Consider the following 26,332-nt stretch of genomic DNA (forward strand, 5'->3'; position numbering starts at 1 on the left):
TCTGGGAAGAAAGCAGGAAGCAGAGGCCACCTCCCTGGGGAAGGGGGACTGGCCCCATTGTCCTGGCCACACCAGGCCTCTGACTGTGCTTCCCTCTCCGCTGCCCCTAGACTCTTCCCCGAGTAGCAGCAGCACGCCAGCCTCGGGCTGCAGTTCCCCCAATGACAGTGAGCACGGCCCTAACCCAGTCCTGGGCTCCGAGGTAAGCCCTTGCCAGGCCGGGCTCTCGGGGGGCAGTTCTGAGGCTCAGCCTTCTTCTCAGCAAGTAGCCCTGACCAAGCTGGGGCCACAGGGTCTGGGCAGCCTGGACCTGAGCCTCCTGGGGGTTCTGGGGAAGGTAGGCCCGGGGTAGAGGTCTGGGACCGGTGACCCCTGCCCTGCTCCCCATGGCAGGCGCTCTTGGGCCAGCGGCTGCGGCTGCAGGAGACCTCTCTGGGCCCGTTCGCCTTGCCGACAGTGTCCTTGCTGCCCGCAATCACGCTGGGGCTACCTGCCCCTGCCAGGGTGAGTGGCTGAGGCGCCCTCCCCCCCACTGCAAGCCCCCAGCTTCTCTCGCTGCCTTCTCCTACCACCTCACCCCAGCACCTTCCCTGCTCTCTCTGCGGGGGATCTTCCCCCCTGTGACGTCTCCCTGCCTCCCCCCAGGCTGATGCTGACCGTAGGACCCATCCGACTCTGGGCCCTCGGGGGCCGATCCTGGGGAGCCCCCATGCTCCCCTCTTCCTGCCCCATGGCCTGGAGCATGAGGCTGGAGGCCCCTTGCCCTCTCGACTACAGCCCATCCTCCTCTTGGATCCCTCAGTTTCTCACACCCCTCTGCTGACTGGTGAGTTCTAAGGCTTCTCCAGGGGAGGGGCTGATCCCTGCATCCTGCTAAGGGCCAGGCTTGGGAAGGGTCCCTTCCTTCCTCCCTGCCCCCTCCGCAGCCCCTCATCCTGCGCGTCTCCCCAGTGAGCCCGTGCCCCCCTGCCACCCCGTGCCTTTGCTTCCTTCCATTCCTCCCTTTGGTTCCTTCCTTATGCCCCACCCACACCCCGTTCTTTCCAGTGCCCGGGCTTGGGCCCCTGCCCTTCCACTTTGCCCAGTCCTTACTGACCACCGAGCGGCTCTCTGGGTCAGGCCTCCACCGGCCACTAAGCCGGACCCGCTCAGAGCCCCTGCCCCCAAGCGCCACCGCCCCCCCACCGCTGGGCCCCCTGCAGCCCCGCCTGGAACGGCTCAAACCTCACGTCCAGCTGATCAAGGTGAGGGGGACTGGCTAGGGGAGGTGATGAGGGGTTGCTTCACTGGGCCTCTGGGGGCTGAAAGAAGGGAGGCTCAGGAAGGGCTGGGACCTGGAGGGCCAGAGAGAGGATGTGGCTCCCAAGGGCCCAGAGCCATGGGCCACTGAAGTCTCAACAAGATGAGTGGCCACACAGCCCAGCCCACCACGGTCCACCGCACAGCTTGCGCCCCAGCATGGCTTCTCAGTGGGCATCTCCCTTCCCCAGAGGCCAGCCAAGCCCAGTGAGAAGCCCCGACTGCGGCAGATACCCTCCGCCGAGGACCTAGAGACAGATGGTGGGGGAGTGGGGCCAGTGGGGGATGACGGCCTGGAACACAGGGAGTCAAGCCACGGGCAGCATGAAGCCAGAGGCCCTGTTCCTCTCCAGCAGCACCAGCAGGTATGGCAGTACCCATGTGCCTGGAAAGGTGTAGTCGGGAGACCCTGGGCCCTAGCATAGATGGAAGGGAGGGAGCTAGCTCCTCAGTGCAGGAGGCAAGTCTGGGACCCAGTTTGCCCTAACAGATCCATACCAAGGTGCAGACATGCCCCCGCCATGCACATGTGTGTGTACGTGCACACACACATACACACAGGCACAATCGGCAGCCTGCCAGGCTTGGGGGAAGCCATGTCCCTTGTCCAGTGCTGAGGCTGGCCTCTCACCAAGCCGTGCACGTCCCTGCCCCAGTCCCTCTCCCCTGTGACCCGTTGTCCGGTGTCCAGGACGGGGACTGGGACCAGAAATGGGACAGAGCCAGGTGTGGGCAGCACTCTCAGTGTGAGGCAAATCATGGGGCTGAGTCTGCTGGGGCTGCTGGAACAAGGACCACAGACCCAGCCCCTACAACGACAGAAGTACATCGTCTCACTGTTCTGGAGGCTGAAAGGCCGACACTGGGGTTTGTCTTTCCGAAGGCCATGAAGGAGGGGCTGCTCCCGCCTCTGTCCTCAGCTGTAGATGGCTGTCTTCTCCCTGTGTCCTCACACCATCTTCCCCCTCTGCCTGCCTGGGTCCAACTTTTTCCTTTTTATAAGGACAAAAGTCATACTGGATTAAGGATGGATTAAGGCTCACCCTCATGATCTCATTTTAACTTGATTATCTCTGTAATTACCTGTCTCCAAATAAGGTCACATTCTGAGGTACTGACGCGGGGCTTAGGACTTCATGAATGGGAAGTGACGGGGACACAGCCACTACCGTGCATGGCAACAGTCCACACATATGCAGTGGCTCATGCATGTCCTTGTATCCTTGGGCAGTTGGCCTGAGGCCCCTTACCTAGGTTCTGGCTTTGGAGTCCCAAGGGTCTGAGAAAGTCTGGTGGTACAGGGTGGTCATTCTGGGCTACTGACTTCTGGGGGTGGTGCGGGGGGCCGAGGGTTCAGAGATCAAAGGCCAGAGCCCTGCCAGGAGGCAGGGCTAAAAATCTCCCAAAAGGGACCTGCCCAGAGGTTTCCAAGGCCCTGGGCAGCAGCAGATGGAGCAGAATCCTGAGACCTGGAGACTGAGGCCCCCTATGTCCCTCAGGTGTTCCTCTGGGAGCAGCAGCGACTGGCTGGACGGCTCCCCCGGGGAGGAACTGGGGACTCTGTACTGCTTCCCCTGGCCCAGGGCAGTCACCGGCCCCTGTCCAGGGCTCAGTCATCCCCGGCCGCTCCTGCCTCATTGCCAACTCCAGAGCCCGCCAGTCAGGCCCGTGTCCTGCCCAGCTCAGAAACCCCTGCCAGGAGCCTGCCCTTCACCACAGGTAAGGCCAAGATCAGGGTGGGACAGGAGAAGGGGCAGGGGGCCCACAGGGGCTCAGGCATAAGTCCATGTCTGGTCTTGCTGTCACTTGGGACATTGTTCGAGGCCACAGAGCACTTGCTTGGCCTTGTCACAGCCTCATGGTGTCCCATGAAGGAGGTGGAGTGGGTGATGGTCCTCACTGTGCAGATGAGGACACCTGGGCTCGGAACTAAGGTGACAAACTTGTGGTCAACGAGCAAGCTGAGGGTCAAGCCAGGTTAAGGATCTGGGTCTCTGGACAACCCAGAACTCCCCTGACCTTTCAAAAATGATACTTAGTATGGTTGTTCTGTTGGTAAAGGAAGAGCTCAAAAGTATTTTAGAAATTTGAAAAACACCAAAAAATATAAGAATACAATAAAAATAGCCGACTGGTCTCCCACCACCCCAAAGCCACCTCTCCTAAGTGCTGCTGTGTAGTTCAGCACCACCTTTGTCCTAGAAAGCTGTGTATAGATACCACACACACCCATTGCGTGTTGAGCCCTGCTTTATTCTGTTAACATATTATGAATATGTCATGATACAATTAACCTTTAAAAATGAGATTTTTATAGTATTTCATCACAGTATTTTTCTTTTTTTGACGATTTCTTATTGGTGGGGCGGATAGGTGTCCACTCATGAGAATTTCTTGTCCGTGAGTCTTTGCTCATCCCTGGCATTGTTTCCCAAGGGCTGCTCTTAAGGAGCGGCCTCCCTGGGTCAAGTGGAATGAGCATTTTGAAGATCCCAGTGTCCTGAGGCATGCTGAAAGTGACCCATCCTCCGTGTGCAGGACACTCTAGGCGGCCTGCTGGTCAACCCAAAACAGTCACTTCCCCAAAACTGCATCTGTCTTGTCACATGGCTCCGCGTCACTGTGAGCTTCCCAGCTCTTGGCTTGGGGCTTTCTGAGGAATTCTTTCTCCTCTCACACCCCTGTGGCAGCCTGGCTGGGTTGTAAACGTCCAGCATGAGACCCCAACATTAGGCCCCCTTTGGTCAGGTTTAGAGCTCTCGAGGTCTTGGTGGCCACAGGAAGCCATGTGTGGAGAGTCAGGGTGGCAGGAAGTCAGGGGCTCTCTGGCGGAGGTGTTGGCTGGGGCACACCTGTGTGTGTGTGTGAAAGGCTGAGGGGCTGGGTGGGGGATGTGGGGCTGTGTGAGTCTGGGAGCGATGGGATGTCAGGTCTGGCTCCATGTGGGTGTGGTGTGTGCGGCCCTGCGGGGAAGAGGGGACCCCTGGTCTCTGGACCCTGAGTCCTGCTCTCGGCAGGGCTCGTCTACGATTCGGTCATGCTGAAGCACCAGTGCTCCTGCGGGGACAACAGCAGGCACCCGGAGCACGCAGGCCGGATCCAGAGCATCTGGTCCCGCCTGCAGGAGCGGGGGCTCCGGAGCCAGTGCGAGGTGAGGAGGCAGCGTGGGGGTGCGTGGGACCGCAGGGGGTGGGAAGTGAGGGGCTTGAGCAGGCAGTGGTCGTGGTGGGGAGGAAGCATTCAGGGGCAGGGGTTGGGGGAGCCCGGGCTCAGGAGGTCTGTGGGCCCATCCTCAGTGTCTCCGGGGCCGGAAGGCCTCCCTGGAGGAGCTGCAGTCCGTGCACTCGGAGCGGCACGTGCTCCTCTATGGCACCAACCCGCTCAGCCGCCTCAAACTGGACAATGGGAAGCTGGCAGGTAGGGACCCCGATGGCTCCCGGGACCCTACGCCTCCCCTGACCCGGCCAGCTGCTGTGTTCTCTTGTCCCAGCCCCACGCAGCCTGCCCCTCGGGCATCCTGGGAGTCCCCCTGCCACCTGCTCTTCCCCTTCCCCAACTCCCCGGCCCCAGCCCCCCTCAGGCCAGAGCTGAGAGGCTTCTGGGCTCACACACACTGGGCCTCTCCCCACAGGGCTCCTGGCACAGCGGATGTTTGTGATGCTGCCCTGTGGTGGGGTAGGGGTAAGTGTGCCCGGGGGGCTTGAGCGCCCATTGCCATGGGCTCTTGGAGCTCCTCCCTTCTGTTCTCCCAGGCCCAGCCCCTACCTGCTTGTTCTTGGGGTCCTGCCAGACCTGTTGGGCCAGGGGCTCTCCCATAATGCTCCTCTGCCGGCTAGAAGCTCCTTGTGGCCAGGTGTGTCCTCTACCTGTCAGTGTCTCCTGAGCGGGGAGCCCTTTGCCTTGCACTTAGACGGTGTTCAGTAGATGTGGAGTGAGGCTTAAAGAGCAGGGGATTGTCTCCCTTCGTAAAGCCCTGGTGGTGGTCGGGATTCACCCTTCCACGCCGGCCTCCGGGCAGAGTCGGGCTGCTTGGCCGGAGCTGTGGGGATGCCTCCAGGGTCCTTGGTGACCCAGGCAATTTTCTCCCACAGCCCAGCTTCCCCTCCTCCCAGTTCACCCTGCTTAGCGGGCTCCTTGCCTCCTCTGGTGGCGTCCCAGCCCGGAGTACGGAGGCAGGGGATGGAGGCCTAGTTCTGGAGGGAAGTGGGAGCTGTAGCTGGGGGGCTGTTGGGGAGCCAGTCAGCGCCCTGTTCACAACTTCCCATTTCTTGCCACTTTCTGATTTTTCCAACTGTTGTTGCTTCTGTTTTCTCCTCCCTCCTCTCCCTCTCTGTCTGTCTCTCTCTCTCTCTTTCTCCAGCCTCTTGCGACTCTCTCTGCCTTCCTCGCCTCTCTTGGTCCGCCTCGCCCTCCCCATCTCCCCATCATGCCCCCCGGCCCCTCCCTAGCCTTGAGGCCCAGGGACTGGGTTTGGGGGGCCTCCCAGCCTGGGCTAGGGGCCCTGAGTGGAAGACAGTGGTGCAGACGGCCCCTCGAGCTCCGACCGTCCCGCAGGGCCTGAGCAGAGTCAGCTGGGGCTTAAAACCCCCTCCCGGTCCAAACCCCAAGTCCCGCCCAGGTAACGCCATGCCCCCTCCTCTGACTGGGGAGGCAGGCGCGATGCTGCTGGCAGAGTGCTGGCCAGATACGGGCTGGTGATATGGACTGAAGCTGGGAAGAAGTCATGCTGGGATTGGGGGACGCAGGAGGCCTTGCCTTTGGGTGGTGGGGCCCTGGGGAGGCAGCGCTGTCTGCCCAGTTCCCTGCCCCTGGGGTCCTGGCCGTGGGGTGGGCACCGCCCAAGAGGGCCCTGGTTCCTGTGGGGACCTTGGATGATGCGGGCCCTGACTCTGGCCCCCACAGGTGGATACCGATACCATCTGGAACGAGCTGCATTCCTCCAACGCAGCCCGCTGGGCCGCCGGCAGTGTCACTGACCTCGCCTTCAAAGTAGCTTCCCGTGAGCTAAAGGTAGGAGCTGTGAGTGGAGAGTGGGTCAGCCACAGAGAGGGTAGCAGGGTGGGGCAGTAGGGAAGGTCAAATCCAGAACCGCAGGCCTCTCACTCCTCTTGGATAGTGCCTCAGGGTTTTGGAAGGGAAATTGAGAGTTCTGGCGACAGAGCTGAGATTCGAACCTTATGCTCATGCTATTTGCTGGGGGTCAAGCCGCTGGTCTCTAAGAGCCCCAGAGTCGTAATTACTCAGGATCATTTCACACACAGACCCGCTGTGTGACCACTGGGCAGTTGCAGAGCATCTCTGGACCTCTTCCATCAGCAGATCGGTTCTTTGCCATCCGAGGTTTTATAGACCGGGTTGGTGCCTGTGCTTGTTCACTCTGGGCCGGGCACCTGACAGGAGCTTGTGCTGAGGCCTGAACCCCCTGCTGTTGAAGAGCTCACAGCCCAAGGGGGGCATATGTCCGGTGTCCCTGCTCCTCCTCAGAGTGGCGTGCAATTAAGAGCTCAGTGCTGGGCTGTACCTTCTGGCTTCACCCTTTGACAAGTGGGCAACTTCCCACAAGCTACTTAACTTGCCCAAGCTTCAGATTCTCCTCAGCTGTGAACTAGAGAGAACCCTGTTTCTCTCATGGAGATGTTGTGAGGATTAGGCGACATTTACCTCAGGGAGCTGTCAGGATGAAGTCCCGCGTTTATGGAGTGCTGGGGCACAGTGCCGGGCATGGTGTTTTTGCCCGAAAAATAGTAGCTCTTGCTAAAAAGTGATGAGAGTCAGGACACACCAGGGTGGGAAGTGTTCACCGTCACCCTAAAATCACCCGCCAGGCTTCAGGGCACCTCAGATTCCACTGGCCACGGTCAGATCTCCTGACATTTGTTGTCCTACGGCCCCTTCTCAAGGCATGAGCCTGAGCTTGGGGCAGCTTTGTGGAGATGTGGGTCTGAGTGCTGGCCGTTTGGCTGACAAGCATTCTTTCTGTTTCCAGAATGGTTTTGCAGTGGTTCGGCCCCCAGGACACCATGCTGACCATTCCACAGCCATGTAAGGCTGGGGGGAGGTCAGGGAGGGGGTGAGATGGGGGGGCATTACCCCCTCTGTCCCCTGAGCCTTTTGGGGCCGGGCCAGACAGGGCGGCCAGAGGAAACAGGAGAGGTGAAGACACGGGAAGAATGGCCAGGCAGAGCCTCTCTCTCTCTTCCTCCCAGGGGCTTCTGCTTCTTCAACTCCGTGGCCATCGCCTGCCGGCAGCTTCAACAACAGGGCAAGGCCAGCAAGATCCTCATCATGGACTGGGTAGGTCCCGGTTCCTGGTTCCTGGCCCCTTCAGATCCAAGAGCCCTGTAGAAAGAGCCCCAAGCCTGGCAGCAGAGGATCTGTCTTCCTGTCCTAGTTCTGCATGAGCCTCCTGGGCCTCTGCGTTCCTCTGTATATAAAATGTGGGCAAAGATAAGAGTCACACTGGGGGGCTGCCGGGAGGCCCAGAAGCAACCGCGTGTGAGAAGGCCCTCAGCCATCACGAACTCCCATGGCGGGAGGAGCCACTTGAGTGCTCTTTGGCCTCCAGTGGCTTCTTTCTGCAGGTGTCACTGCATTGCCCCTACAGTCACAGGGATAGCAGGTCACCTCAACGTGCCCCTAATCACATCTAGACCCTGCAGTTTGACCTGTGATGGGTCTGAACCTGACTGTTACCTGGTTTCAGATGAGGAAGGTGAGCCCAGAGATGTTAAGTAACTCACACACAGTCACAAATCTGGTAAATCCTGAGACTAGGACTTGAACCCAGGCCAGTTAGCTCTGGAGTCCATGCACCTAAGCCAGACACTCTGCCTGAGCATCTGTGAATGTGACATGCCTCTACAGCTATTGACTGCAGAGGAAATTTCTACCCTTGTGCCCGCTTACCAAGTGTCAGACCACAGCTCTTCCTAGCAGTGGTGACCCCGGGCCTCACAGACCTGCCCCTCCATAACTGAGCTTGGTTTCCGATCACCTTATCACTCCTTGACCGTGGGCAAGATGCGTTAGTGAAGGTTCCTGACATGTGTAGGCTTGGACTTGCCCCTCTTCTGCCGTACATGTCTTGTGCCCGCTGACCAGTGGGCCCTTGGCATGCCTCCTCCCCTTCAGGGTCTCACAGTATAGTCTTCCCGGTCCAGGACTGTGTGCCCAGATGTGCGCACACGGAGAAGCACAGAGAGGGCCGGAGGACTACTTGGGACGACTCAACAGTGTTGCTCTGGGAACCCCAGCCTCCTTACTCCCAGTCTAGGGTCCTGACCCTCAGACAAGGGACACTTGAAACCTCTGTGAGCTGTGCCAGCCCCCATCAGCATGCCTTCAGGCCTTCACTAATCCATTGTCCATGCCCCTGCCCAGGATGTTCACCATGGCAACGGCACCCAGCAGACCTTCTACCAGGACCCCAGTGTGCTCTACATCTCCTTGCATCGCCATGATGACGGCAACTTCTTCCCAGGAAGCGGGGCCGTGGATGAGGTAACTGCATGCTCCCTTCTAGCCCCGTTGGCTCTGCCTGTGTCCCAACTAGCTGTGGGATCCTGGGCAGGTTGGTTAGCTTCTCTGATGCTCCGTTCCTCTATCTGGAAGTGAAAAGGCCAGTTGAGCCAGTCTCGTAGTGCTGGCGTCCTGGAGTTCCTCTCCTGGGACCCTGCTCTCCTCTGGTCTCTCTTGCCTCCTGTTTTCTAGGTGGGAGCTGGTAGCGGTGAGGGCTTCAATGTCAACGTGGCCTGGGCTGGAGGCCTGGACCCCCCGATGGGGGATCCTGAGTACCTGGCTGCCTTCAGGTGAGCGCTCTGGGGGCCCAGAGGAGGTCCAATCAGCAAGGCCACTCTTTTGTGCCTCTTTTCCCAACAGTACCAGGCCGGAGGCAATGGGTTGGTTTGGCAGCCTGTCCTCAAACAGTTACTGGACATGATAAGCCAGTCCCAGGGTGGGCCTTTCAGACTGAGACAAATAAAAGGAAAGACACTGTTATAGTGGCCTCTAGGAGCCTCCAGTCCCCATGAAAAGAGGGGAGACACAGAATGAAAAAGTCAGGGGTACTTTATCAAGTCACGTGTTACCCAGAGCCAGTGTCCAACTGAGTGCAGGAAGATAGGTAGGGTGAAGTGAGCATAGCTGCCACATTCAGTCAAGCAAGGCTGCTTGGAGGAGGTGGACTTTGCATGAGAGATAAGAAATTTAGATTGTGGAGAAAGAGAGCAGATGATGTTCGTATTGGGGGAGTTGCTTAAGAAAGTGCATTCTAGAAAGGGCCTTGGCTGTTTAGGGGCCCTTATGTTTCCCTCTGGGATGCCTATACTCCATTTGGGAAAAGAGAACCCTGGAAGTAGGTCTCAAATACTTTTCTGGAAATAGTCTCCATGAGAGCTAATTCTGGAGAAGCCCCAGACTGGGCTTCTTAGTGTCTGTGTGCCCTGAGCCCAGGGCTTCAAAACACATCAAAATGGACCCCAGAGTTGGGTGAGGGATGGAGGGAGGTAGCTGTGGGGGGCCGGCAGGGGCAGAGGATAAGAGAATGAATCTGGGTGGCCCAGGACGTCAACAGAGTCAGCTCTCAGGTGGCGAGAGGTGAGGTGTGGTCAACTCAGTCCGAAGTGAGTGGCAGCTGTGTCCCAGTAGTTTCAGTCCTGAAGGCTTAATGACCTGCTCCCACTGTGGCCCTGCCCCACCGCACCCCACAGACACAGACACACACACACACACACACACACACACAAGCATGCGCCCAAGCACCCATGGACATACACACACTCTTCTTTCTTCTCCTTTGGGACCCCATCCCTAACTCCTTCCTGCCCCTTCCCCGTTAAGAGCTCTGGGTGGCTAAATACTTAGACTGTGCCAGAGATATGGGTGGTCAGCCAGGTCAGAGAGGCTAGAGGGATCCATTTATCCTGCTGGGAGATTGGGTGACTTGGAGTCCCAAGAGCAGGGTACTCACGGTAAAGCTGGTAGGAAGGGGCCCGCCCCCGGCAGCCCCGCACAGAGTGCTGAGCCCCTGCGTCTGGCCCCCAAACAGGATGGTCGTGATGCCCATCGCCCGAGAGTTCTCTCCGGACCTGGTCCTGGTGTCAGCTGGGTTTGATGCCGCCGAGGGTCACCCAGCTCCACTGGGTGGCTACCATGTTTCCGCTAAATGTAAGGAGGGCCCAGCTCAGGGGGAGAGGTAGGGAATGAGGGCCAGGCTGGGAGGAGAGGCACTGCCCCAGTCCTGGGGAAGGTGGCAGTGGCCAGCTCAGGACCATGAGTGAGGACGGGTGTGGCAGCTGGGCCTGATGTTCCCTGGGCCCTTCTCGCCTAGCCCTGCCCAGAGCCCTTTCTCATGACTGGGGCTGTCACCACAGGAGACCTACGCTGCAACCTGGGGGTGACATCTGGTAGCCAAGAAGCTTGGCCTTGGGACCCCCTCCCCACAATGCCCACCCCACTTGTGCCATCCCCAGCTGAGTTGCCAGCTTCTCCTGGAGGGGGACGGGGAGGAGCCCACTCAGCCTGCTGGGCCCCAGGGCTTGGGGGTGACTTAGTGGAAAAGACAGGCTTGGAGTACAAGCCCCAGGTTCCAGTCCACTTCCTGGCTGTGGGCCTCATGCAAGTCCCTTAGACCCTGCAAGCCTCAACTGGGGCATATGAATAGGTCTGACACAGGGGGACCCTGTGAAAGGCCTGGAAGAAGGAGCAATGTGTGCATCTGAGCATCATTTATAAAGAAAGATGCCAGCAGAGAAATTTCAGAGAGGGTCCACCTCTCCTCCAGGCCTGCTTCTCCTCTTCCTCCCCACCCAACCATCTAGGTTTTGGGTACATGACACAGCAGCTGATGAGCTTGGCAGGAGGCGCGGTGGTGCTGGCCTTGGAAGGTGGCCACAACCTCACAGCCATCTGTGATGCGTCTGAGGCCTGTGTGGCTGCTCTTCTGGGCAACAAGGTGAGCTGCCCGCCCATCTGTGTATCCATAGAGCAGGAAGTCCAGCTCCCTGAGGATGGTCCCGGCGTGCAGGCAGTTGGGGTACCCCCCAAAGGGCTTGCAGATAGTGCTGGGGTGGCAGGCCTAGAATGAGGGGGACAGAGTTGGGTACCTCTTCCCCAGGTCGGGTCTAAGACTAGCATTTCCAGCCTTAGGCAGAGCTGGGAACACAGCCATGTTTGTATCTGGAAAGGCAGGGCCATTGGGGTGGAAGATTCCTGGGCCTGTGGGTCCCTAACAGCTGACATGCTGTTCTCTCTTAAAGGTGGACCCTCTTTCAGAAGAGGGCTGGAAACAGAAACCCAACCTCAACGCCATCCGCTCTTTGGAAGCCGTGATCCGGGTGCACAGTGAGTACGGAAAAGGGGTACCCGCTGATCCCAGAACCTCAGGGGTCTCCTGCCCTCAGTAACCCATGCCCCATGACTCCCAGTGCCTGCCAGGCAAGCGGCTCTCTTGCTGTACTGGAGTGGGCTTCCTATGAATAACCCCAATAATAACGGTGGGACTGCCTCCCTCCCCGTGAATGGGTGCTCTCTGATCCCTCCATGGATCCAGTGGGGACTCCCTGCCTCCTCAAGGAAGGACAGGCCTTCCATCCCCAGCCACAATCCTAGGTCAGGGCCAGGCCAGTAGCAATAGGCCTTTTGCCAAAAGCGCTGGTTCTTGACCCTCAGTCCTGTCCACAGAGATCTTGGGAGCTCTGCCTGCTTTGGGGGCTGGTCTTAGAATAACCCCATATTTGGGGGTGCCTGGGTGGCTCAGAGGCTTAAGCATCCAACTCTTGATTTTGGCTGAGGTTTTTGATTCTCAGGGTCATGAGTTCAAGCGCTACATTGGACTCCACACCCGATGTGGAGCCTACTTTTAAAAAAAAAAGAAGAAGAACATTTGGGAGACAGCTTAGATTTTCACTTGCAGCTTAGCATCTATGGAACATTTTATGTGAAGACCCGGGTTCAATGCTAGGGATACAAAAATGAGTAAAGTAGGTTTGCCCACATCCAGGGCCCATAGAGGACAGGTGTAGAACAGTAAAGATCGTGCCTGTACTTCGTACAGAGTCTTCACCCTGGGTCAGCCTCTGGGCTGGGCGTGTGCCGTAGACATGATCTCTTACAACAGCAGGCAGGATGCTCATGTCCGTGGCTTAGTGGGGGCCGTTGGAAGCCCAGACGGTTAGGTGACCTGCTGACGGCCACCCAGAGCAGCCGTGGTGGTGGTCAGCTCTCTGTGTTGTGACCTTCCCCCCTCCCATGCCCCATCCTGTGTGCTGCGTGGAGGTACAGATCTTATCTAGGGAAGAATGGGCCCTACTGGTGCTCTTCAGAGCCCCACGCTATGGGAAGGGGTCAGGGGTGGGAGAATGGCTGGGGCACCTGCTAGGGCCCCCTGGTGGCCACAGCGAATCCGCTCTGCTCTTCCTGGCAGGCTGCGGTGGGGGGGACCATGAGGGAACTGAGGGTAGAACGGAGAGCACTGATCCCTGACTGAGGAGGTGCCCGCTCCTGTCTGCTGTGGGGCCTTTGGTCTGAGAGGTCCAGCCTTCTATCAGTTTAGGATGCGTGGCGTGGCTGGGGGGATGGGCCTGTTTCCCCAATCCTTTCTGACTCTGTTTCTTGCTGCAGGTAAATACTGGGGCTGCATGCAGCGCCTGGCTTCTTGTCCGGATTCCTGGGCACCCAGGGTGCCAGGGACCGACGCAGAAGAGGTGGAGGCAGTGACCGCACTGGCATCCCTGTCCGTGGGCATCCTGGCTGAGGAGCGGTAATGCCCGGCCCCTGGCCCGCAGCCTCTTCATCCCTCAAACCCTCCTGGCTCGAGGACACCAGCTCCCAGCACAGCCGCCCCAGCCTTCTTACTCCCAGCAAGCTGAGCTGAGGCCCTCTGCAGCCCCACCCTTGTCTCTCCCCACAGGCCCCCAGAACAGCTGGTGGAGGAGGAAGAACCAATGAATCTCTGAGGCTCCAGAAGAATGGACCTGCCACCCACCCTGCCCTTCGGACCTGGTTCTTGTCTAGCCTCTGGCAACCATACCCATTCCCGGGGTCTTCAGACAGCCTTCGGGCAGGTAGTCGGGGCCAGAGAACAGCCCCTTGCGGTCACCCCAAGGAGCCTAAAAAAGGCCCTGGGTCTAGGATAGGGACCAAAGAGGACCCGGAGAGGAGGCAGGCTGGGCAGCCAGCCAGGCCTCAGTAGCACTCTTTCAAAAACAGAGTCTACCCCTTTGGGGTCCAGGCCCTGGGCTGGGCCCCCATTCCTCAGGACTGCACAGAGGAGGACTAGGTCAGTCGGGCCCACCAATAACCACTATTCTTGGCTCTGTAGACCCTGGGCTTTGCACACAGCCCCAGGCTCCACACAGAAATGTGAACTTGGCCTCAGCCAGGGTGGTCCTTCCTAAGCTCTGAGGGCTGGGCTGGAGTGGGGAAAGGGGGAACGGGTAGGAGGAGCCACGGGGGCCGCTGTCCCTGAGTATGGGGGCATCCTTCTTGCCTGCTTCCTCAGATGACTCTGGAAGCTTCCTCTCCCCGCCTCCCCAACCCCACCCCATCAATGGGCAGGGAGACAAAGCTCCTTCCGAGAGAGTAGTCATCGGCAGGCCTCCCATCTGGTCCCTGCCCCCGCCAGAGGCCACCCTACGTCAACCATCTCAGTGCCCTGGCAGAGCAGACAGGTGCTCTGGGAGTTCCATGCTTCCTGAGCCAACGGTGCCAAACTCTTCATCTCCCCTCAGCAGCACAGCATGGCCGCCAGGGGCCCCTGGGTCACTGCCCCCCTCCATGAGCCTTCTCTCTTTCTGGGGTCTCCCTCACTCAGCTCTGACTCCTGCTCTACATAGGACTAGCTTGGCTGAGGGGAAAGGGGGTGGGAGAGTGGACACAAGACATGGGGGAGGGGAGGCTGCCCTGGCAAAGTCTTCAAGGCTTCTGGGGTTCAGGCCTGGGGCCAAGAAGGAAAGTGTTTGTGTGTGTGTGTGAGAGAGAGAGAGAGGGAGAGTAAGAGTATGTATGTTTGTGAGTTAGAGAGTACGTGTGTGTGTGTGTGTGTGTGTGTGTTCCCCAGGACCACCATACCCTGTGTACGTATGCATGTTTTTGTAAAAAAGAGGAAAAAAAAGAAAAAAAAATGGAAAAAAAATCTGAACAATAAATGTTTTATTTGCTTTAACGGTGCCTGTGGAGGGGCCTCTGGGGATGAGGAGTGTACTGTGGGCGGAGGGCTACGGGGGGGCGAGCGGCAGGCCTTCAGCCATACAGCATAGCATGCGCCCCATTTGATGTGGGGAAGGGACCAGGCTGGGCTGCGGGCCAGCCCCCCTCCGGCTCCTGCCCTCCTGTGGGCAGCGCCCTTGCAGGAAGAATCCATTCTGAACACAACCCAGCTGGCCCCTGCTTGCCCCCCTTCAGGGTCGTAAAGGCAGCAGCTTTGGGCTGTGGCCAGAGATAGAAGCCCATTGAGAGGGCGGGGGTATAGAATGCAGCCCCAGAAGGCCTCCCCAGAGAGCGGTGAATCAGACCTCCCTGGGTTCAAGTCCCAGCTGGGAGCTCAGGTAAGTCACGTCACCTCCTGGGGCCTCTGTTTATCAGTTAAAGGCTCCAGAAATAGACACTGTTTATGGTCCCTTCCCGCTCGAATGCACCATGACTCCTTAACAGGTAGTGAGCCCAGGAGAGACCATGCGCAATGCAGCAGGCCAGGACAAACTCATCCAGTCCCCAGAGAGGACAGTGCCAGGCTGCCAGCGCCAGTCTTTCTAGTTCCGAGCCCGTAGGAGTAGCAGCCTCATCACCTCAGACCTGGCCCTGAGCCCTTAGCTGGGGAGAGCATGAAGGGAAGCAGGTTCGCCCCCTTCCCGTCTGTCCTGGCCTCTTGGGTGACACACTAAATGTCACCAGTGGTGCTGTGCTGAGGCTGTGCCTCTGAGCACCGTTGCTCTGACCAGCACGGCCTGAGAGTCAGGCTGCTGGGCTCTCCTATGCCAAGAGCGGCCAGAGGGAGAGGGCCTCCAGCCCGAGTCAGTGATGCCCCCTCTGCCTTCCAGGGCACACGGTGAGCTAAGGAGACGGTCTCCTGAAGACACCTCAAGACTGGCCACCACCACCCTTCCCTCTGACCACTCCCACAGCACCCGTCCCACCCCCCCCTAACTCCCCAAAAGAGTCCACCACAAGAAACCACCAGAGGCTGTTGGGTACAAATGGCCGCTGTATTTCTGCTAAAGTGACAGTGACACAGATAAGGCAAAACAGCTGAAGGGCAGGACATATCGGGGGAAAAGGGCAGACCGTGCAAAATGGCAACCTAACGTAAAAAGGTGTATGTAACAATAGTTCCCTCCTGAGTTAGTGAGCCCTTGTGCCTGTGTATAGGCAGAAAAGCAGATTTTGTCCTTCAGAAGGGAGATTTTCAAAGACGAGAGCTCTAGGCAAAGGGCAGTGAGTGGGGGAGTAGAGGACTGTCTCGTGGCCAGGGGTGACACATGTGAGAAGTGATGGAAATACAGGGCTATGGGTGCATGGGCACAGATCTACGGGGCTCCCTCCAGCCTGCGTCATGCTGCCCCTTCCCTGGAGCCCTTCTGGGGGCAGGGTACCTTCCCCAGACACCTAGTTTGGCCTTGTTCAGGGAGTCCTGCTTCGGAGTATGTGGTGTGGTGAAGGAGATGACTGGCTCCAGCACACTCCTAGGATACCAGCCCTGGGCCAGGAGAGGGACAGTCAACTCTCCACTCAGGTCCCCAGGCCTTGGGCAAAGAGAACCAAGTGTTGCCATCCCTGGGACTGATGGGTTAAACTACCTGACTCTCAAAGGACAACAGGATGGGGGGCTGGGGTTGGGGTTGGGAGGTCTCCCGTAGAGACCCCTTACTTGACTTGACTCCCAGGTTCTCAGCCTGGCCTGAGGGAGAGTGCCCCCAGGCAGAGCCCCAAGGCTCACTGCCCTATCCCACGACTCACTGCCCTGGCCCTGCTTACGAAGATTCCTCACCGAGTGCTAAGAAAATAGATCCATCTGTAAAGGTCTAAAGCTGCCCTCCAGCCAGGCCGATGAGGAGCAACATGGCAGGAAGGACCCCTTTCCACCGCACCCAGGTGTCCCGCAAAGGGGACAGGACAGCTTCCTGGGGGAATGCAGTCGTCTTGCAGTGTTTCTTCTGCCGCAGATCCAGGGTGTCCAGGGGGTGCGGCAGGCCTGCCCAGTGTCTCAGAGTCTGAGTCCAGGTCCTGAGGACCCCCAGGGTATAGAAGCCTCACCCCGTGGGTCAGAAATCACTGAGGATGCTGATGTCGGCGAAGTCAGCCCGGTAGCGGTGGGCATAAAGGCTGAGCAGGAAGGCCCACTTGAAGGAAATGAAGCTCCAGACACAGGAGAGGTAGTAGCTGTTGGGGTCCATGAGGCCTGCAGGGGAGAGGAACCCCACCCTCAGTGCCAGGCCGTGCCTGACTTGAGAGGGCTTTGCCCTGGACTCCAGCCACCATGCCACAAGCCCAGGGCCACCTCTCCCCACCAGGAGAGGTGGAATGTGATAAGCACTTCTAGAGCATTTGGGGTTTGCAGGCAGGAGGCCGTAGGGCTGAGGGAAGGTCAGAGTTGGCCAATCCCGGCTCTGTACCACCTGCTCTGCCCTTCTACATTGACCCTGGGCCACTTGGACCCTGCTGGAAGCTTTAGACTCCTTAGGGGCAGGAAGAGCCTTTGCTTACTTGCTGGCCGCAGCCACCAGGGGACGCTCCCATCCCAGAGCTGGGCAGAAAGACCAACCCCTAGAACTAATAAAAACTGCCGGATGCCCACCTGCAGAGTCCACCCAGCTCTACACCTCCCACAAGTTTCAGTGAATCCTTCCAACCCGAGGCGGGGAGGTCGTCTAGGTACTGACTGCTTCCCCCTCACTGAGAAAACCCAGGCACGGGTAGGTTAAGTGGGCTGCCCAAGCTCCCAGGACGTAAGCTTTGGAACCAGGACTAGAATCCTCCTAAATCCCCCATGGGCCCTCCCACGCCCTTCCCTGACCGCCCTCACTCTGGTGTCGGGTGACAGCCAGCACAAGGAAGGTGCAGAAGGTGGCAACGGACACTGCCGAGAAGAGGACGCCCACGAAGAAGAAGCCACGCAGTCCCTTGAGCCAGGTCCTCCAGTAATCCTGCATGTACATCACGTGCGTCACCAGCACCCACAGCGCCAGCACACCTGCGGAGACAGACCCATCAGCCGAGGGAGCCGCCCTTCCCCTGCCTCCTCACCCGGCCTCCAGCCCGGGACCCCAGGGACCTCCCAGGACCCTTTGGCCCCAGAAGCCAGTGCTGTTTGCATAATATTACTAAGGTAATGTTGGCTTTCCACTTTCGTTGCTTTCTGACCCCAGGGTGGAATGTTCTGGAGGCTACAAGGCCTCTGGCATCACCAACTTGAATGCAAAAGTAGATAAGAGAATCTACCATCTTCTGTTAAGCCAGATGTTAAAGTGATTTGCAAAGATAGGAAACCATGGCATTCTTTCCCCCTCATTTTTTTGTTTTAAAAAAAACATGACTATTTCTTATACAAATATGTTATTTATGCTAACACAATGTTATTTTTCATATTACTTTAAAATGCTTGTAATGAGCACTGGGTATTATAGAAAACTGATGACTCACAGACCTCTAACTGAAATAAATAATACATTATATGTTAATTAATGGAATTTAAATTTAAAAATAAATTTTAAAAAATTTTTAAAAAACATTATGAAACAAGCAGAAAAATTAGGACACTGGATATTTGATGACAATAAACAACAACTGAAATGTTTAGATTAAAAAAATAAATGCTTGCAAATGTGTCCTAATTTCTGGTATGATATGCATCGAGAGATATAACCCACAAACAAGACTTCTTTGGGGTGTCACTACTTTTCAAGCATGTGAAGAGGTCCAGATATCAGAAGGTTTGGGAATCACTGCAGTCGGGCCTGCTTTCCAGAACCTGCTACCACCCACCGAGGGCCCTCTCGCCCCTCCAAGGTCTGTGGCCCCTATGGGGCCCTTTCAGAACTCTCTGGATTGCTCCTGCAGAGTGAAGAGGTCCAGTGGTGAGACCCCCAAGGCCACCCAGCGTCCAAGTGGCCCTCTTGCTCTTGACCATGTCACTCCCTCTGGTTTGCTGAGAGGGCAGGCCAGATGCCCCCAGCCTCTCCAGGGCCTGCCCTCTGGGCCTGGCCGGGCACTTCCCCAGATGCCAGCTGCTGCTCAGCAGATACAATGAGTACCCTCAGTGCCAGGCCGTGCCTGCCGGCGCAGCCCCAGGAGTGGGACAACTATGTCGCACTGGCAAGGGCCCACAGCAGGGCCACAGGTCCCTGCGAGGAAGGAATGAGGAAAGGGGCAGAGCCACCGAGAGACTCTTCCAGCAGGCAGCCAGCCGCACACTCTACAGGCAGAGGAGCATCTGGGTGTCGGAAGGGCGGGCATCTGGTTGGGGAAAGTGGTTCTCTTGAGCAAGGGCGAGAAGGACGGGAAGTGGATGGGAGATGGGGGCGGGAGCATGCTTTGACTGGGTCTGTAATATTTTATTTCTTAGACTGAGTGCTAAGTATAAGGGAGTTCATGAAATCATCTAGCCTTTTTTATATGCCCAAGATATTTCTCTCTCTCTCTCTTTTTGAAGTTAGGAGGGAAAAGAGGCTGGCAGGGGCGGAGGGCATGGTCACAGAACTAGGCTCTGGTTATCAGCTAGGCAGCTGTCACAATTCGGGCAGCCTGGCGTGGGACACAAAGCCACGGGACTGTGAGCCAGGAAGTCTGGGGCCTGGCACTGCTGTGCTGCTCGTGACCTCTCAGAGCCTTGGTGTTTCCCCGTCTAGAAAATGGGGGAACCCAAAGGTCCTGTCAGTCTGGAAACTCAGCCACTCCCACCCTAGTGAGGGCTCAGCCCTGCCAGCCGCCCACCCCCCACCTCCGGTCCCACCCTGCTTGACCCAGGCTCTCCCAGCTCTGCCCCTCCTTCTGTGGGTGGGTCTGGGGCCTGCAACATGGGTCCTGCCACTCCTGAGATCAGGGTGAACTGGGAACAAGCGTCTTTCCATCCCCACCCAGACAGGAAGCCAGAGCAGCCTGGAGGTGGGCAGAAATATGATCTCCGGGCTTTTCTGCTTACACCTTACACGATCTAGAGCAGGTGCCCAGAAACATTTCCCAGACCTCTCACGTGCATCCTAAGTGTTCATCTGGGGATGGTGTGTGAGTCCTTAAAGGGCCCCGGGAAGAAGGCATGTTGTTCCTGAGTGCATCCCAGGACAGTCAGACGGGCATTTGTCTGGGACAGCGCCACCCGCCCTCGGTCGGCTCAGTACTCCATGGAGGGCCTGGAGTGGCATGGAGGGGCTGGACAGGATGAGCTCGGAGATCCTCCACCACCTGAAGATCCTGGAGTCAGCTTAGGAGAAAAATAAGGAGGGCAGAGTAATTCCTCGGTGACTCAGCAATTTCTGGGTTAGGAAATGCTGAAATGGGGGCCTGTGGAAATGCCATGTGTTGGTCCACTGGCCGGCTGCAGGAGTGCCCCCAGACACCCCCCCCGCCCCCGCCACTGCCATACACCCACATGCCAAAAAGGGCTAGGAAAAGGAAGATGATCATTTTAGGTGTCCCGTGTATAGTTCTTTGTTAAAAAGCAGGCCCAACCTTAAACTCCTCTCACTTCCCCTGCGCATAGGCCTTGCCTCCAGATACACACAAGCCACTTCTGGCAGCAGGTCCATTCTTACACACCCGGGCTCCCGCCGCTGTCCTTGGACCAGGGACCTCCCCCAAGGTGGGCAGTGAGGGAGCAGGACCCCAGATGGGTCCCCTCCCACACCTCAGGCAGGAAGCAATTGCCTCTCAGTTTTACTCGCTTCCTGAGGACACTCTGGGCAGGATGGTCAGTTCCCCAGGCCCACCCAGCTGCATACTCACCCTCGTCCCCCACCCCACCGCACCACTTCAATGAGCAGAGCCCTTGCTCCACTGGGGGCCCGCAGCTGGCAGCCCAAGGGCAAGGAAGGGTCGGAGCTGGCCAGTGAGAGTACCACAGGGCCTGGGATGGAGATGAGGAGCTGGGAGGACAGAGGGGCCCACAGAGACACTCAGACAGGTGGGACCCTGGGGCCAGGGCCCCAGTCTGTTCATGCACCTCTGCCCTCTATACCAGCCTGGGGAAAAGCCAGGCCCCAAGCCCCAGGGCTCCTCTCACTCCCAGGTCATGTGGGAAGAACACAAAGCCATTTAGACTCCTGGGGCAACTTTTTCCATTCTTTTCCCCCTTCCTTGGTCTGTTAGACCTGGGACGAGAGTCTGTGTTTCCCCAGGATTCCCAGGGCAAAACCATTTTCTCTGCAACTGCCTTTCCTCCAAGCCACTTCTTGCCAGACACCCAACAGGATGGGAGACAGTGCATCTCCACCCATGGCCCCTGGGGCCCCAGGGCCGACACTCCCTTAGAAACCAGCACCCCCATCAACCTGGTATGCAGGGGAGAAGGAGCCTGCTGGGGCTGCCCGCGGGTGACTCAGCAGTTTCTGGGCTAGAAAATGCCGAGTCAGAAGTGGGGTGCTCACAAGTCAGTAAATCTGCTGATACTTCCCCCCAAAAGAGGAAGAAGGCTGACTGGCTACAGACTTTCTCAGAACCCACCCGAGGTGGGGAGGGCTGGTGGCTCTGACCTGGCCGGCCCTCTGCCTGCCCGAAGACCCACCACTGCCAAGCGGCATGGCTCATCCTTTGCCACCTCCCTGTCGTCCACAAGCCCAGACTGCCTGGGAGGCGCCAGGCCCTGCTCCAGCTGCTGCTGCCCCTGCTTCTCTCCCTGCAGGCAGCTGCACAGCTGGCCTGCCTCAGAGGCTGAGGGAAGCCTTCGGGGAGGGAGAGAGGGCAGGGTTCAGGTCAGAGGAAAAGCCCACACTCCCTGGAGCCCAAGTTACGGGCCTCTTCCACAGCCTCCTGAGAGGCAGCTGTGGGATGATCGCGGCAGAGCATTCTAAACTGTCCCTGGAGGGGTCCCCGAGATCACCTCTTTCAGTGGTGTCTCCTCCCACTTCTTACAGATGAGGAAACTGAGGCCCAGGAGGCCTCAGCTCCACTCAGCTCCACCGGGCTCAGCTCCTCTGGACCAGACTCTAACAACACCAGCTCGGATCCCAGGGACAGCCCTCCCTCCTCCGACCCCACCAGCCCCTCCATCTCAGGTGTCACTTGTGGCCACAGGCCCTCGCTGGAAGACCCCTCCTTCCCAGGAGCAAACACACAAAACTGCAAGGAGAGAACCTTGAGGAATAGAGCAGCTGGATGTGGGGAGAGGGGATCCAGAGGTCTGTAGAGAACTGAGCAATGCTGGGCTGGCTGCCTCCAGGGAGGCCAGGAACCCACGGGTGGGGGCTGGGGGGACCTCTAGGCAGGCCTGAGAGCAGCCCAGCCAGGGTGCCCCCCAAGGAATCTGTGGGGGCATTGCTTAGGCTGCGGCACTGTATGCCCCTCTATTAAGGTAGAAACCCCACCTCCCGTTCCTTCTCTACCCAGGGACAGCCCTCAGTAGGCTTGGTGGCAACGACTAAGTCTAGTTTCTTTCAGTGAGTACATCTACGGCTTTCTGGGGCAGAGGATTTTAGGAATGGAATGAGATCACCATATGTAAAAGTAATATCCTTACACGTATTTTTTTTTTTCCCCAAAGTTCTTCCCCCCACACACTGTTTTGTGTAGCTGTGTAGCCCTGGGCAAGCTATTTATTTACTCGTAGCCTCAGCTCAAGCCTTGTCTGTGAAATGGGCACAATAATAATGCCCACCGCATAGGACTAACGTAAAGATGAAACAAGATGATGGAAACACTGCTTAACACGGTAACTGACACACAGAAAGTACTCCGGAAAAATGTTGGTGAGTAGGAATAGTATGTTTTGTCTTCACACGGATTCTGCAACCCAGAGAGGTTCACTGGGTGTCGGCAGGTGCACAGTGAAGACACAGCATTGGTGAGGATCCTGTCTCCAGCAGCAACCTGACGCTCTCCCTCCAACACTCACCTCCCCACTGCTCTTTCAAGTCCAGAAAAGGCACCAGCACAGGCTTCAGCAGACCTTGGCCGAGGAGCCACAGCGGAGGCGTGGCAGAGACACCGTGGTGGGAAGAAAATGTCCACTTTCTGCCGGATTCCCTCGCGCGGTGCCCCCTCCCCGGGCTCCGCTGAGGGCTCTGCTGGAGGTGGGGTCCGCGCTGGCGGGAGGAGATGGGCTTCCCCAGGACCCCCCGGCCCTCTCGGCTTACTCCTCCTCTGCCTCACCCAGCCCCCAGGAGAGGGGCGCGAGCGGAGGGTGGCAGCCCGGCGGGCGCGCAGGGAGGACGCTGTCACCGGGCGGCTGGGCCGGCGGCGCGGCAGGCGGGTGCCAAATGGCAGTGGCGGCGGGGGACGGGCGGGCATCCGCTCCTGCAGGCGCCCGGGCCCGCGCCGGGCCTGCGCTTCCCACGGACGCTTTTGGATAAACAGCCTCCCCCGCCCCGGTCCCCGGGGAAGCGCCGCCCGCGAGGAGCCTCCCGGAGCAGCCGACAGCGCCTCCCGCCGCCGCGCGCCCGTAGCCGGGACCCCGCGCCCTCCCCCTCCATGCCAACCCCCAGCGTACCTGCGAGCCCCCCCATGGCCGCCGTCCCCGGCTGTCTGTACACCACGGTCCAGACGAGGAAGATGGAGAAGCCGGCCGCGGAGCTGAGGCCGGAGTAGGCGGCGCGGAGGCCGAGCTGCAGGCGGGACGGGGCCATGGGGCTGCGGGCGCGGGGCGGGGAGGGCGAGCGCCGCGACAGTCACAGGTGCAGGGCCGGAGCCGGGGCGGCAAGCCGGGAGCCGGGAGCCGGGAGCCCGGAGCAGCCGGCCGCCCCGCGCTCCGCCCCCGGCCCGCCCCCCGCGCCGCGGGCACAGCGCCCTCCCCGGCCGGAGGCCGCCCGTGCCCGGAACCCGCGCCGCGCGGCCGGAGCTTCTCCAAGTGAGCTGCTGGGGCCGCCCGGTTGTTTGGGGGTGCCTGGGGAAAAAAAAAGTCACGTTCCAGGGCTCATCCTCAGACTTACCCTGTCGAGATATTCGGGGCTGGGCCGGGCCCGGAAATTTACATTTACACAAGTCAGGAGCGGCGAGGACTTCAAAATTTTTCTCTCTGATCACAATTCTCTTTTCAAATTTAAATTTCTCTTTAAAAGTTAAGATGTAAAAGTTTAGAAACATGCAAGTACACAGTGAATAGGATTCCCTCCACCCTGTTCCTTTCCACCAGGTGCCCTCCCCCAGACGTTGTGCGCAACTCAGAGGATTCTCCACACTGACATTTGAGAACCCCTGCACTGTGACCATCACTTCTTAACCTCAAACACTTGACCGTTGCTGACAGCTTCCCCTTCCTTTCATGGTCATAAGCTTCACCCCCACCCCAAATCCCTACCAAACATCACCCCCACTCTCAGAATCTATACAGGAGTATACTGAGCTTCGCCTGTGAGCCCCGCTTCCTCCTGGGAGCTCAGAGGGAAAGTCGAAGATAACACAGAGCCTTCAAGCACATATAATCTAGTTGGGGAGGCCCATCATCATATCCCTGCACAAAATAAGTAGCCAGTATCCCTATTAGTTTCCTTTTGTGGCTCTAACAAATCATGACAAATCTAATGGCTTGAAGCAACAAATATTTATTCTCCCACAGTTCTGCAGGTGAGGAGTCCAACAGCAGGTCTCACTGGGTTAAAACCAAAGAGATGGCAGGGCTGCCCGGCTTCTGGAGGCTGGAGGGGAGAATCAGCTTCTTTTGCTTTTCCAGTTTCTATAACCACCTAATTCCTTGACGAATGGCCCTCTTCCTTCATCTTCAAAGCTAACAATCACATTAACCTGACCTCTGCTACTGTTGTCACACCTTCTCCACTGAGGACTCTGCTCCCTCCCACTTCCCTCCTAAGGACACTTATGACTAAGAATCTGAATGATCTGGGGCACCTGCATGGCTCAGCTGGTTAAGCGTCAGACCCTTGGTTTCGGCTCAGGTCATGATCTCAGGTCAGGGTCTTGAGATTAAGTACCGAATGGGGCTCTGTGCTTGAGATCCTCTGTCCCTGCCCCACCTGGCCAAGTGCAGTCTCTCTCAAATAAACAAACAAATAGATAAAATCTTAAAAAAAAAAAAAAAAAAAAAAAAGAACCCAGATAATCCAACCTAATTTTGCCACTTCCTTACCTTAATCACATCAGCAAAATTTCTTTTACCATTACAGCAACATATTCACAAATTTTGGGGATCAGGACATGGATATCTTAGGGAGGCATTATTCTGCCTACCACAACCTTCTAGAATGTAAACTCTATGAATAAGGACTGTGCCACTTTCATTCACAGGGACACCTAGAAGAGTGCCTGGCACCTAGTACCCCTTAATGAACATTGTGGAATAGGTGAAGGCAGTGGATGGGGTAAGCACTAAATAATGATAAAGGTGATCGTTATAAGAAGTCCAGGCAGGACAAGATGAATTGCCCAGGGAGTCACTTGCCTCACTTCAGAATAGTCTGGGACCTTCTCAAACAAAGAAACAAACAAACCAACAAAAAACCCAGACTCCATCCATGGCTTCTTAAATTTGAATCTTGGAAGTGTATTTTTTTTTTAAGATTTTTATTTATTTATTTGAGAGAGAGACAGTGAGAGAGAGCATGAGAGGCGGGAAGGTCAGAGGGAGAAGCAGACTCCCCATGGAGCTGGGAGCCCGATGCGGGACTCGATGCGGGACTCGATGCGGGACTCGATGCGGGACTCGATGCGGGACTCGATGCGGGACTCAATGCGGGACTCGATGCGGGACTCGATCCCCGGACTCCAGGATCGTGACCTGAGCCGCAGGCGGTTGCTCAACCAAGTGAGCCACCCAGGAGCCCCTTGGAAGTGTATTTTTTATGCGGACTCCATCCCCAGACCCTGGGATCATGACCTGAGCTGAAGGCAAATGCTTAACCAGAGGTCCCTCGGAAGTGTGTTCTTGAATGAAAAGTACTTTTCATGTGATAAGCTCAACACTCAGCCCTTCTTTGGGAGCCGGTGATGCAGCCAGAGAAGGGAGTGAGCCCCAAGGTTCAGAGTATCCTGCCACAGATGACTTTAGTGCTGGCTGGGCTGGGCTAACACTTCAGGTGGTAGGAACAGCACGTGTGCAGCCCAGAGGGAAGAAATAACATGGCAGATTTGGGGAAACTGTAAAATGGTTTGTGGCCTGTGGGCAGAATGATGGATTTTGAAGTTAGAAATATTCTGAACATAAAGGGCCTTTGTGCTCTGCTAAGGGGAGGGAAGTAAGAGCTCTGTTCTAGAAATGTGGTCAGGGTAATAGCGTGAGGACCAGCTGCGCATGAAAAGACTAGAAGCGGAGAGCTCATTTGGACAAGTCCTTCCCCTTGCTGTGCCTTAGCAACCCCATCTGTAAAATGGGCACAGCAGGGATCTTGACTTCCCGTGTTGTGCCGAGGAGTCATTGCTTAGAAGCGTGCCTAGCACATACTAGGTTCTCAATAAGTATGATTAGCTACTGTACTGCAGCTGCCAAGGCAAGAGATGGGGGTTGCTGAAAGGGGGTTCCACTGAGAGAGTGACAAGGGAAAAGAGGGAACTGATTCAATAGATACTGAAGCTGGGGTGCCTGGGTGGCTCAGTGGGGTGCCTTCGGCTCAGGTCATGATCTCAGGTCCTGGGATCGAACCCGCATTGGGCTCCCTGCTCAGCAGGGAGCCTGCTCCCTCCCTCTCTCTCTGTCTGCCTCTCTGCCTACTTGTGATCTTGTGATCTCTCTGTCAAATAAATAAATAAAATCTTTAAAAAAAAATAGATACTGAAGCTATTTGAACCTTAACAGTCATATAGGAATTAATTATCTGGGCGGACAGAAATGAGGGGAGTGAAAATATTCTGAGTGTACGTAGTGGGAGTATTGGAGAGCAGCAAGCAAAGGCATTGCTCTGCAATAGGAGATCTTACAAGACATTAAGGAGAAATAATTACC

The 26,332-nt window shown here is 57.4% G+C and overlaps 2 protein-coding genes across 7 annotated transcripts in view; one reads left to right on the forward strand and one right to left on the reverse strand.

The window, feature by feature from the left end:
* Nucleotides 1-14,461, forward strand: part of HDAC7 (histone deacetylase 7) — a 36,779-nt gene extending 22,318 nt beyond the window's left edge. For 5 of the 6 annotated variants that reach the window (XM_059185544.1, XM_059185545.1, XM_059185542.1 and 2 more), the window contains exons 8-26: nt 111-202; nt 394-504; nt 646-826; nt 1,048-1,244; nt 1,491-1,664; nt 2,799-3,018; nt 4,317-4,450; nt 4,596-4,716; nt 4,931-4,980; nt 6,202-6,309; nt 7,286-7,341; nt 7,506-7,593; nt 8,680-8,799; nt 9,010-9,107; nt 10,346-10,464; nt 11,118-11,251; nt 11,556-11,640; nt 12,919-13,057; nt 13,208-14,461. In XM_059185544.1, coding sequence (XP_059041527.1) covers nt 111-202; nt 394-504; nt 646-826; nt 1,048-1,244; nt 1,491-1,664; nt 2,799-3,018; nt 4,317-4,450; nt 4,596-4,716; nt 4,931-4,980; nt 6,202-6,309; nt 7,286-7,341; nt 7,506-7,593; nt 8,680-8,799; nt 9,010-9,107; nt 10,346-10,464; nt 11,118-11,251; nt 11,556-11,640; nt 12,919-13,057; nt 13,208-13,253 — 2,273 coding nt within the window. In that variant the 3' untranslated portion in view covers nt 13,254-14,461. The remainder of the gene's footprint in view (nt 1-110; nt 203-393; nt 505-645; nt 827-1,047; nt 1,245-1,490; nt 1,665-2,798; nt 3,019-4,316; nt 4,451-4,595; nt 4,717-4,930; nt 4,981-6,201; nt 6,310-7,285; nt 7,342-7,505; nt 7,594-8,679; nt 8,800-9,009; nt 9,108-10,345; nt 10,465-11,117; nt 11,252-11,555; nt 11,641-12,918; nt 13,058-13,207) is intronic. The other variant, XM_059185548.1, reaches the window with a different exon arrangement.
* Nucleotides 14,462-15,481: 1,020 nt separating this feature from the next.
* On the reverse strand, nt 15,482-23,198 carry SLC48A1 (solute carrier family 48 member 1). The gene is made up of 3 exons (XM_059185549.1): nt 22,931-23,198; nt 17,318-17,485; nt 15,482-16,693 (listed from the first exon to the last, which is right to left on the reverse strand). Exons 1-3 carry the CDS (start codon nt 23,064-23,066, stop codon nt 16,557-16,559), a joined length of 441 nt encoding a protein of 146 aa, XP_059041532.1. The 5' UTR covers nt 23,067-23,198; the 3' UTR covers nt 15,482-16,556.
* Nucleotides 23,199-26,332: the final 3,134 nt, after the last annotated feature.

The sequence above is a fragment of the Mustela lutreola genome, chromosome 8, assembly GCF_030435805.1.
Source record: "Mustela lutreola isolate mMusLut2 chromosome 8, mMusLut2.pri, whole genome shotgun sequence".
NCBI classification, from domain to species: domain Eukaryota; kingdom Metazoa; phylum Chordata; class Mammalia; order Carnivora; family Mustelidae; genus Mustela; species Mustela lutreola.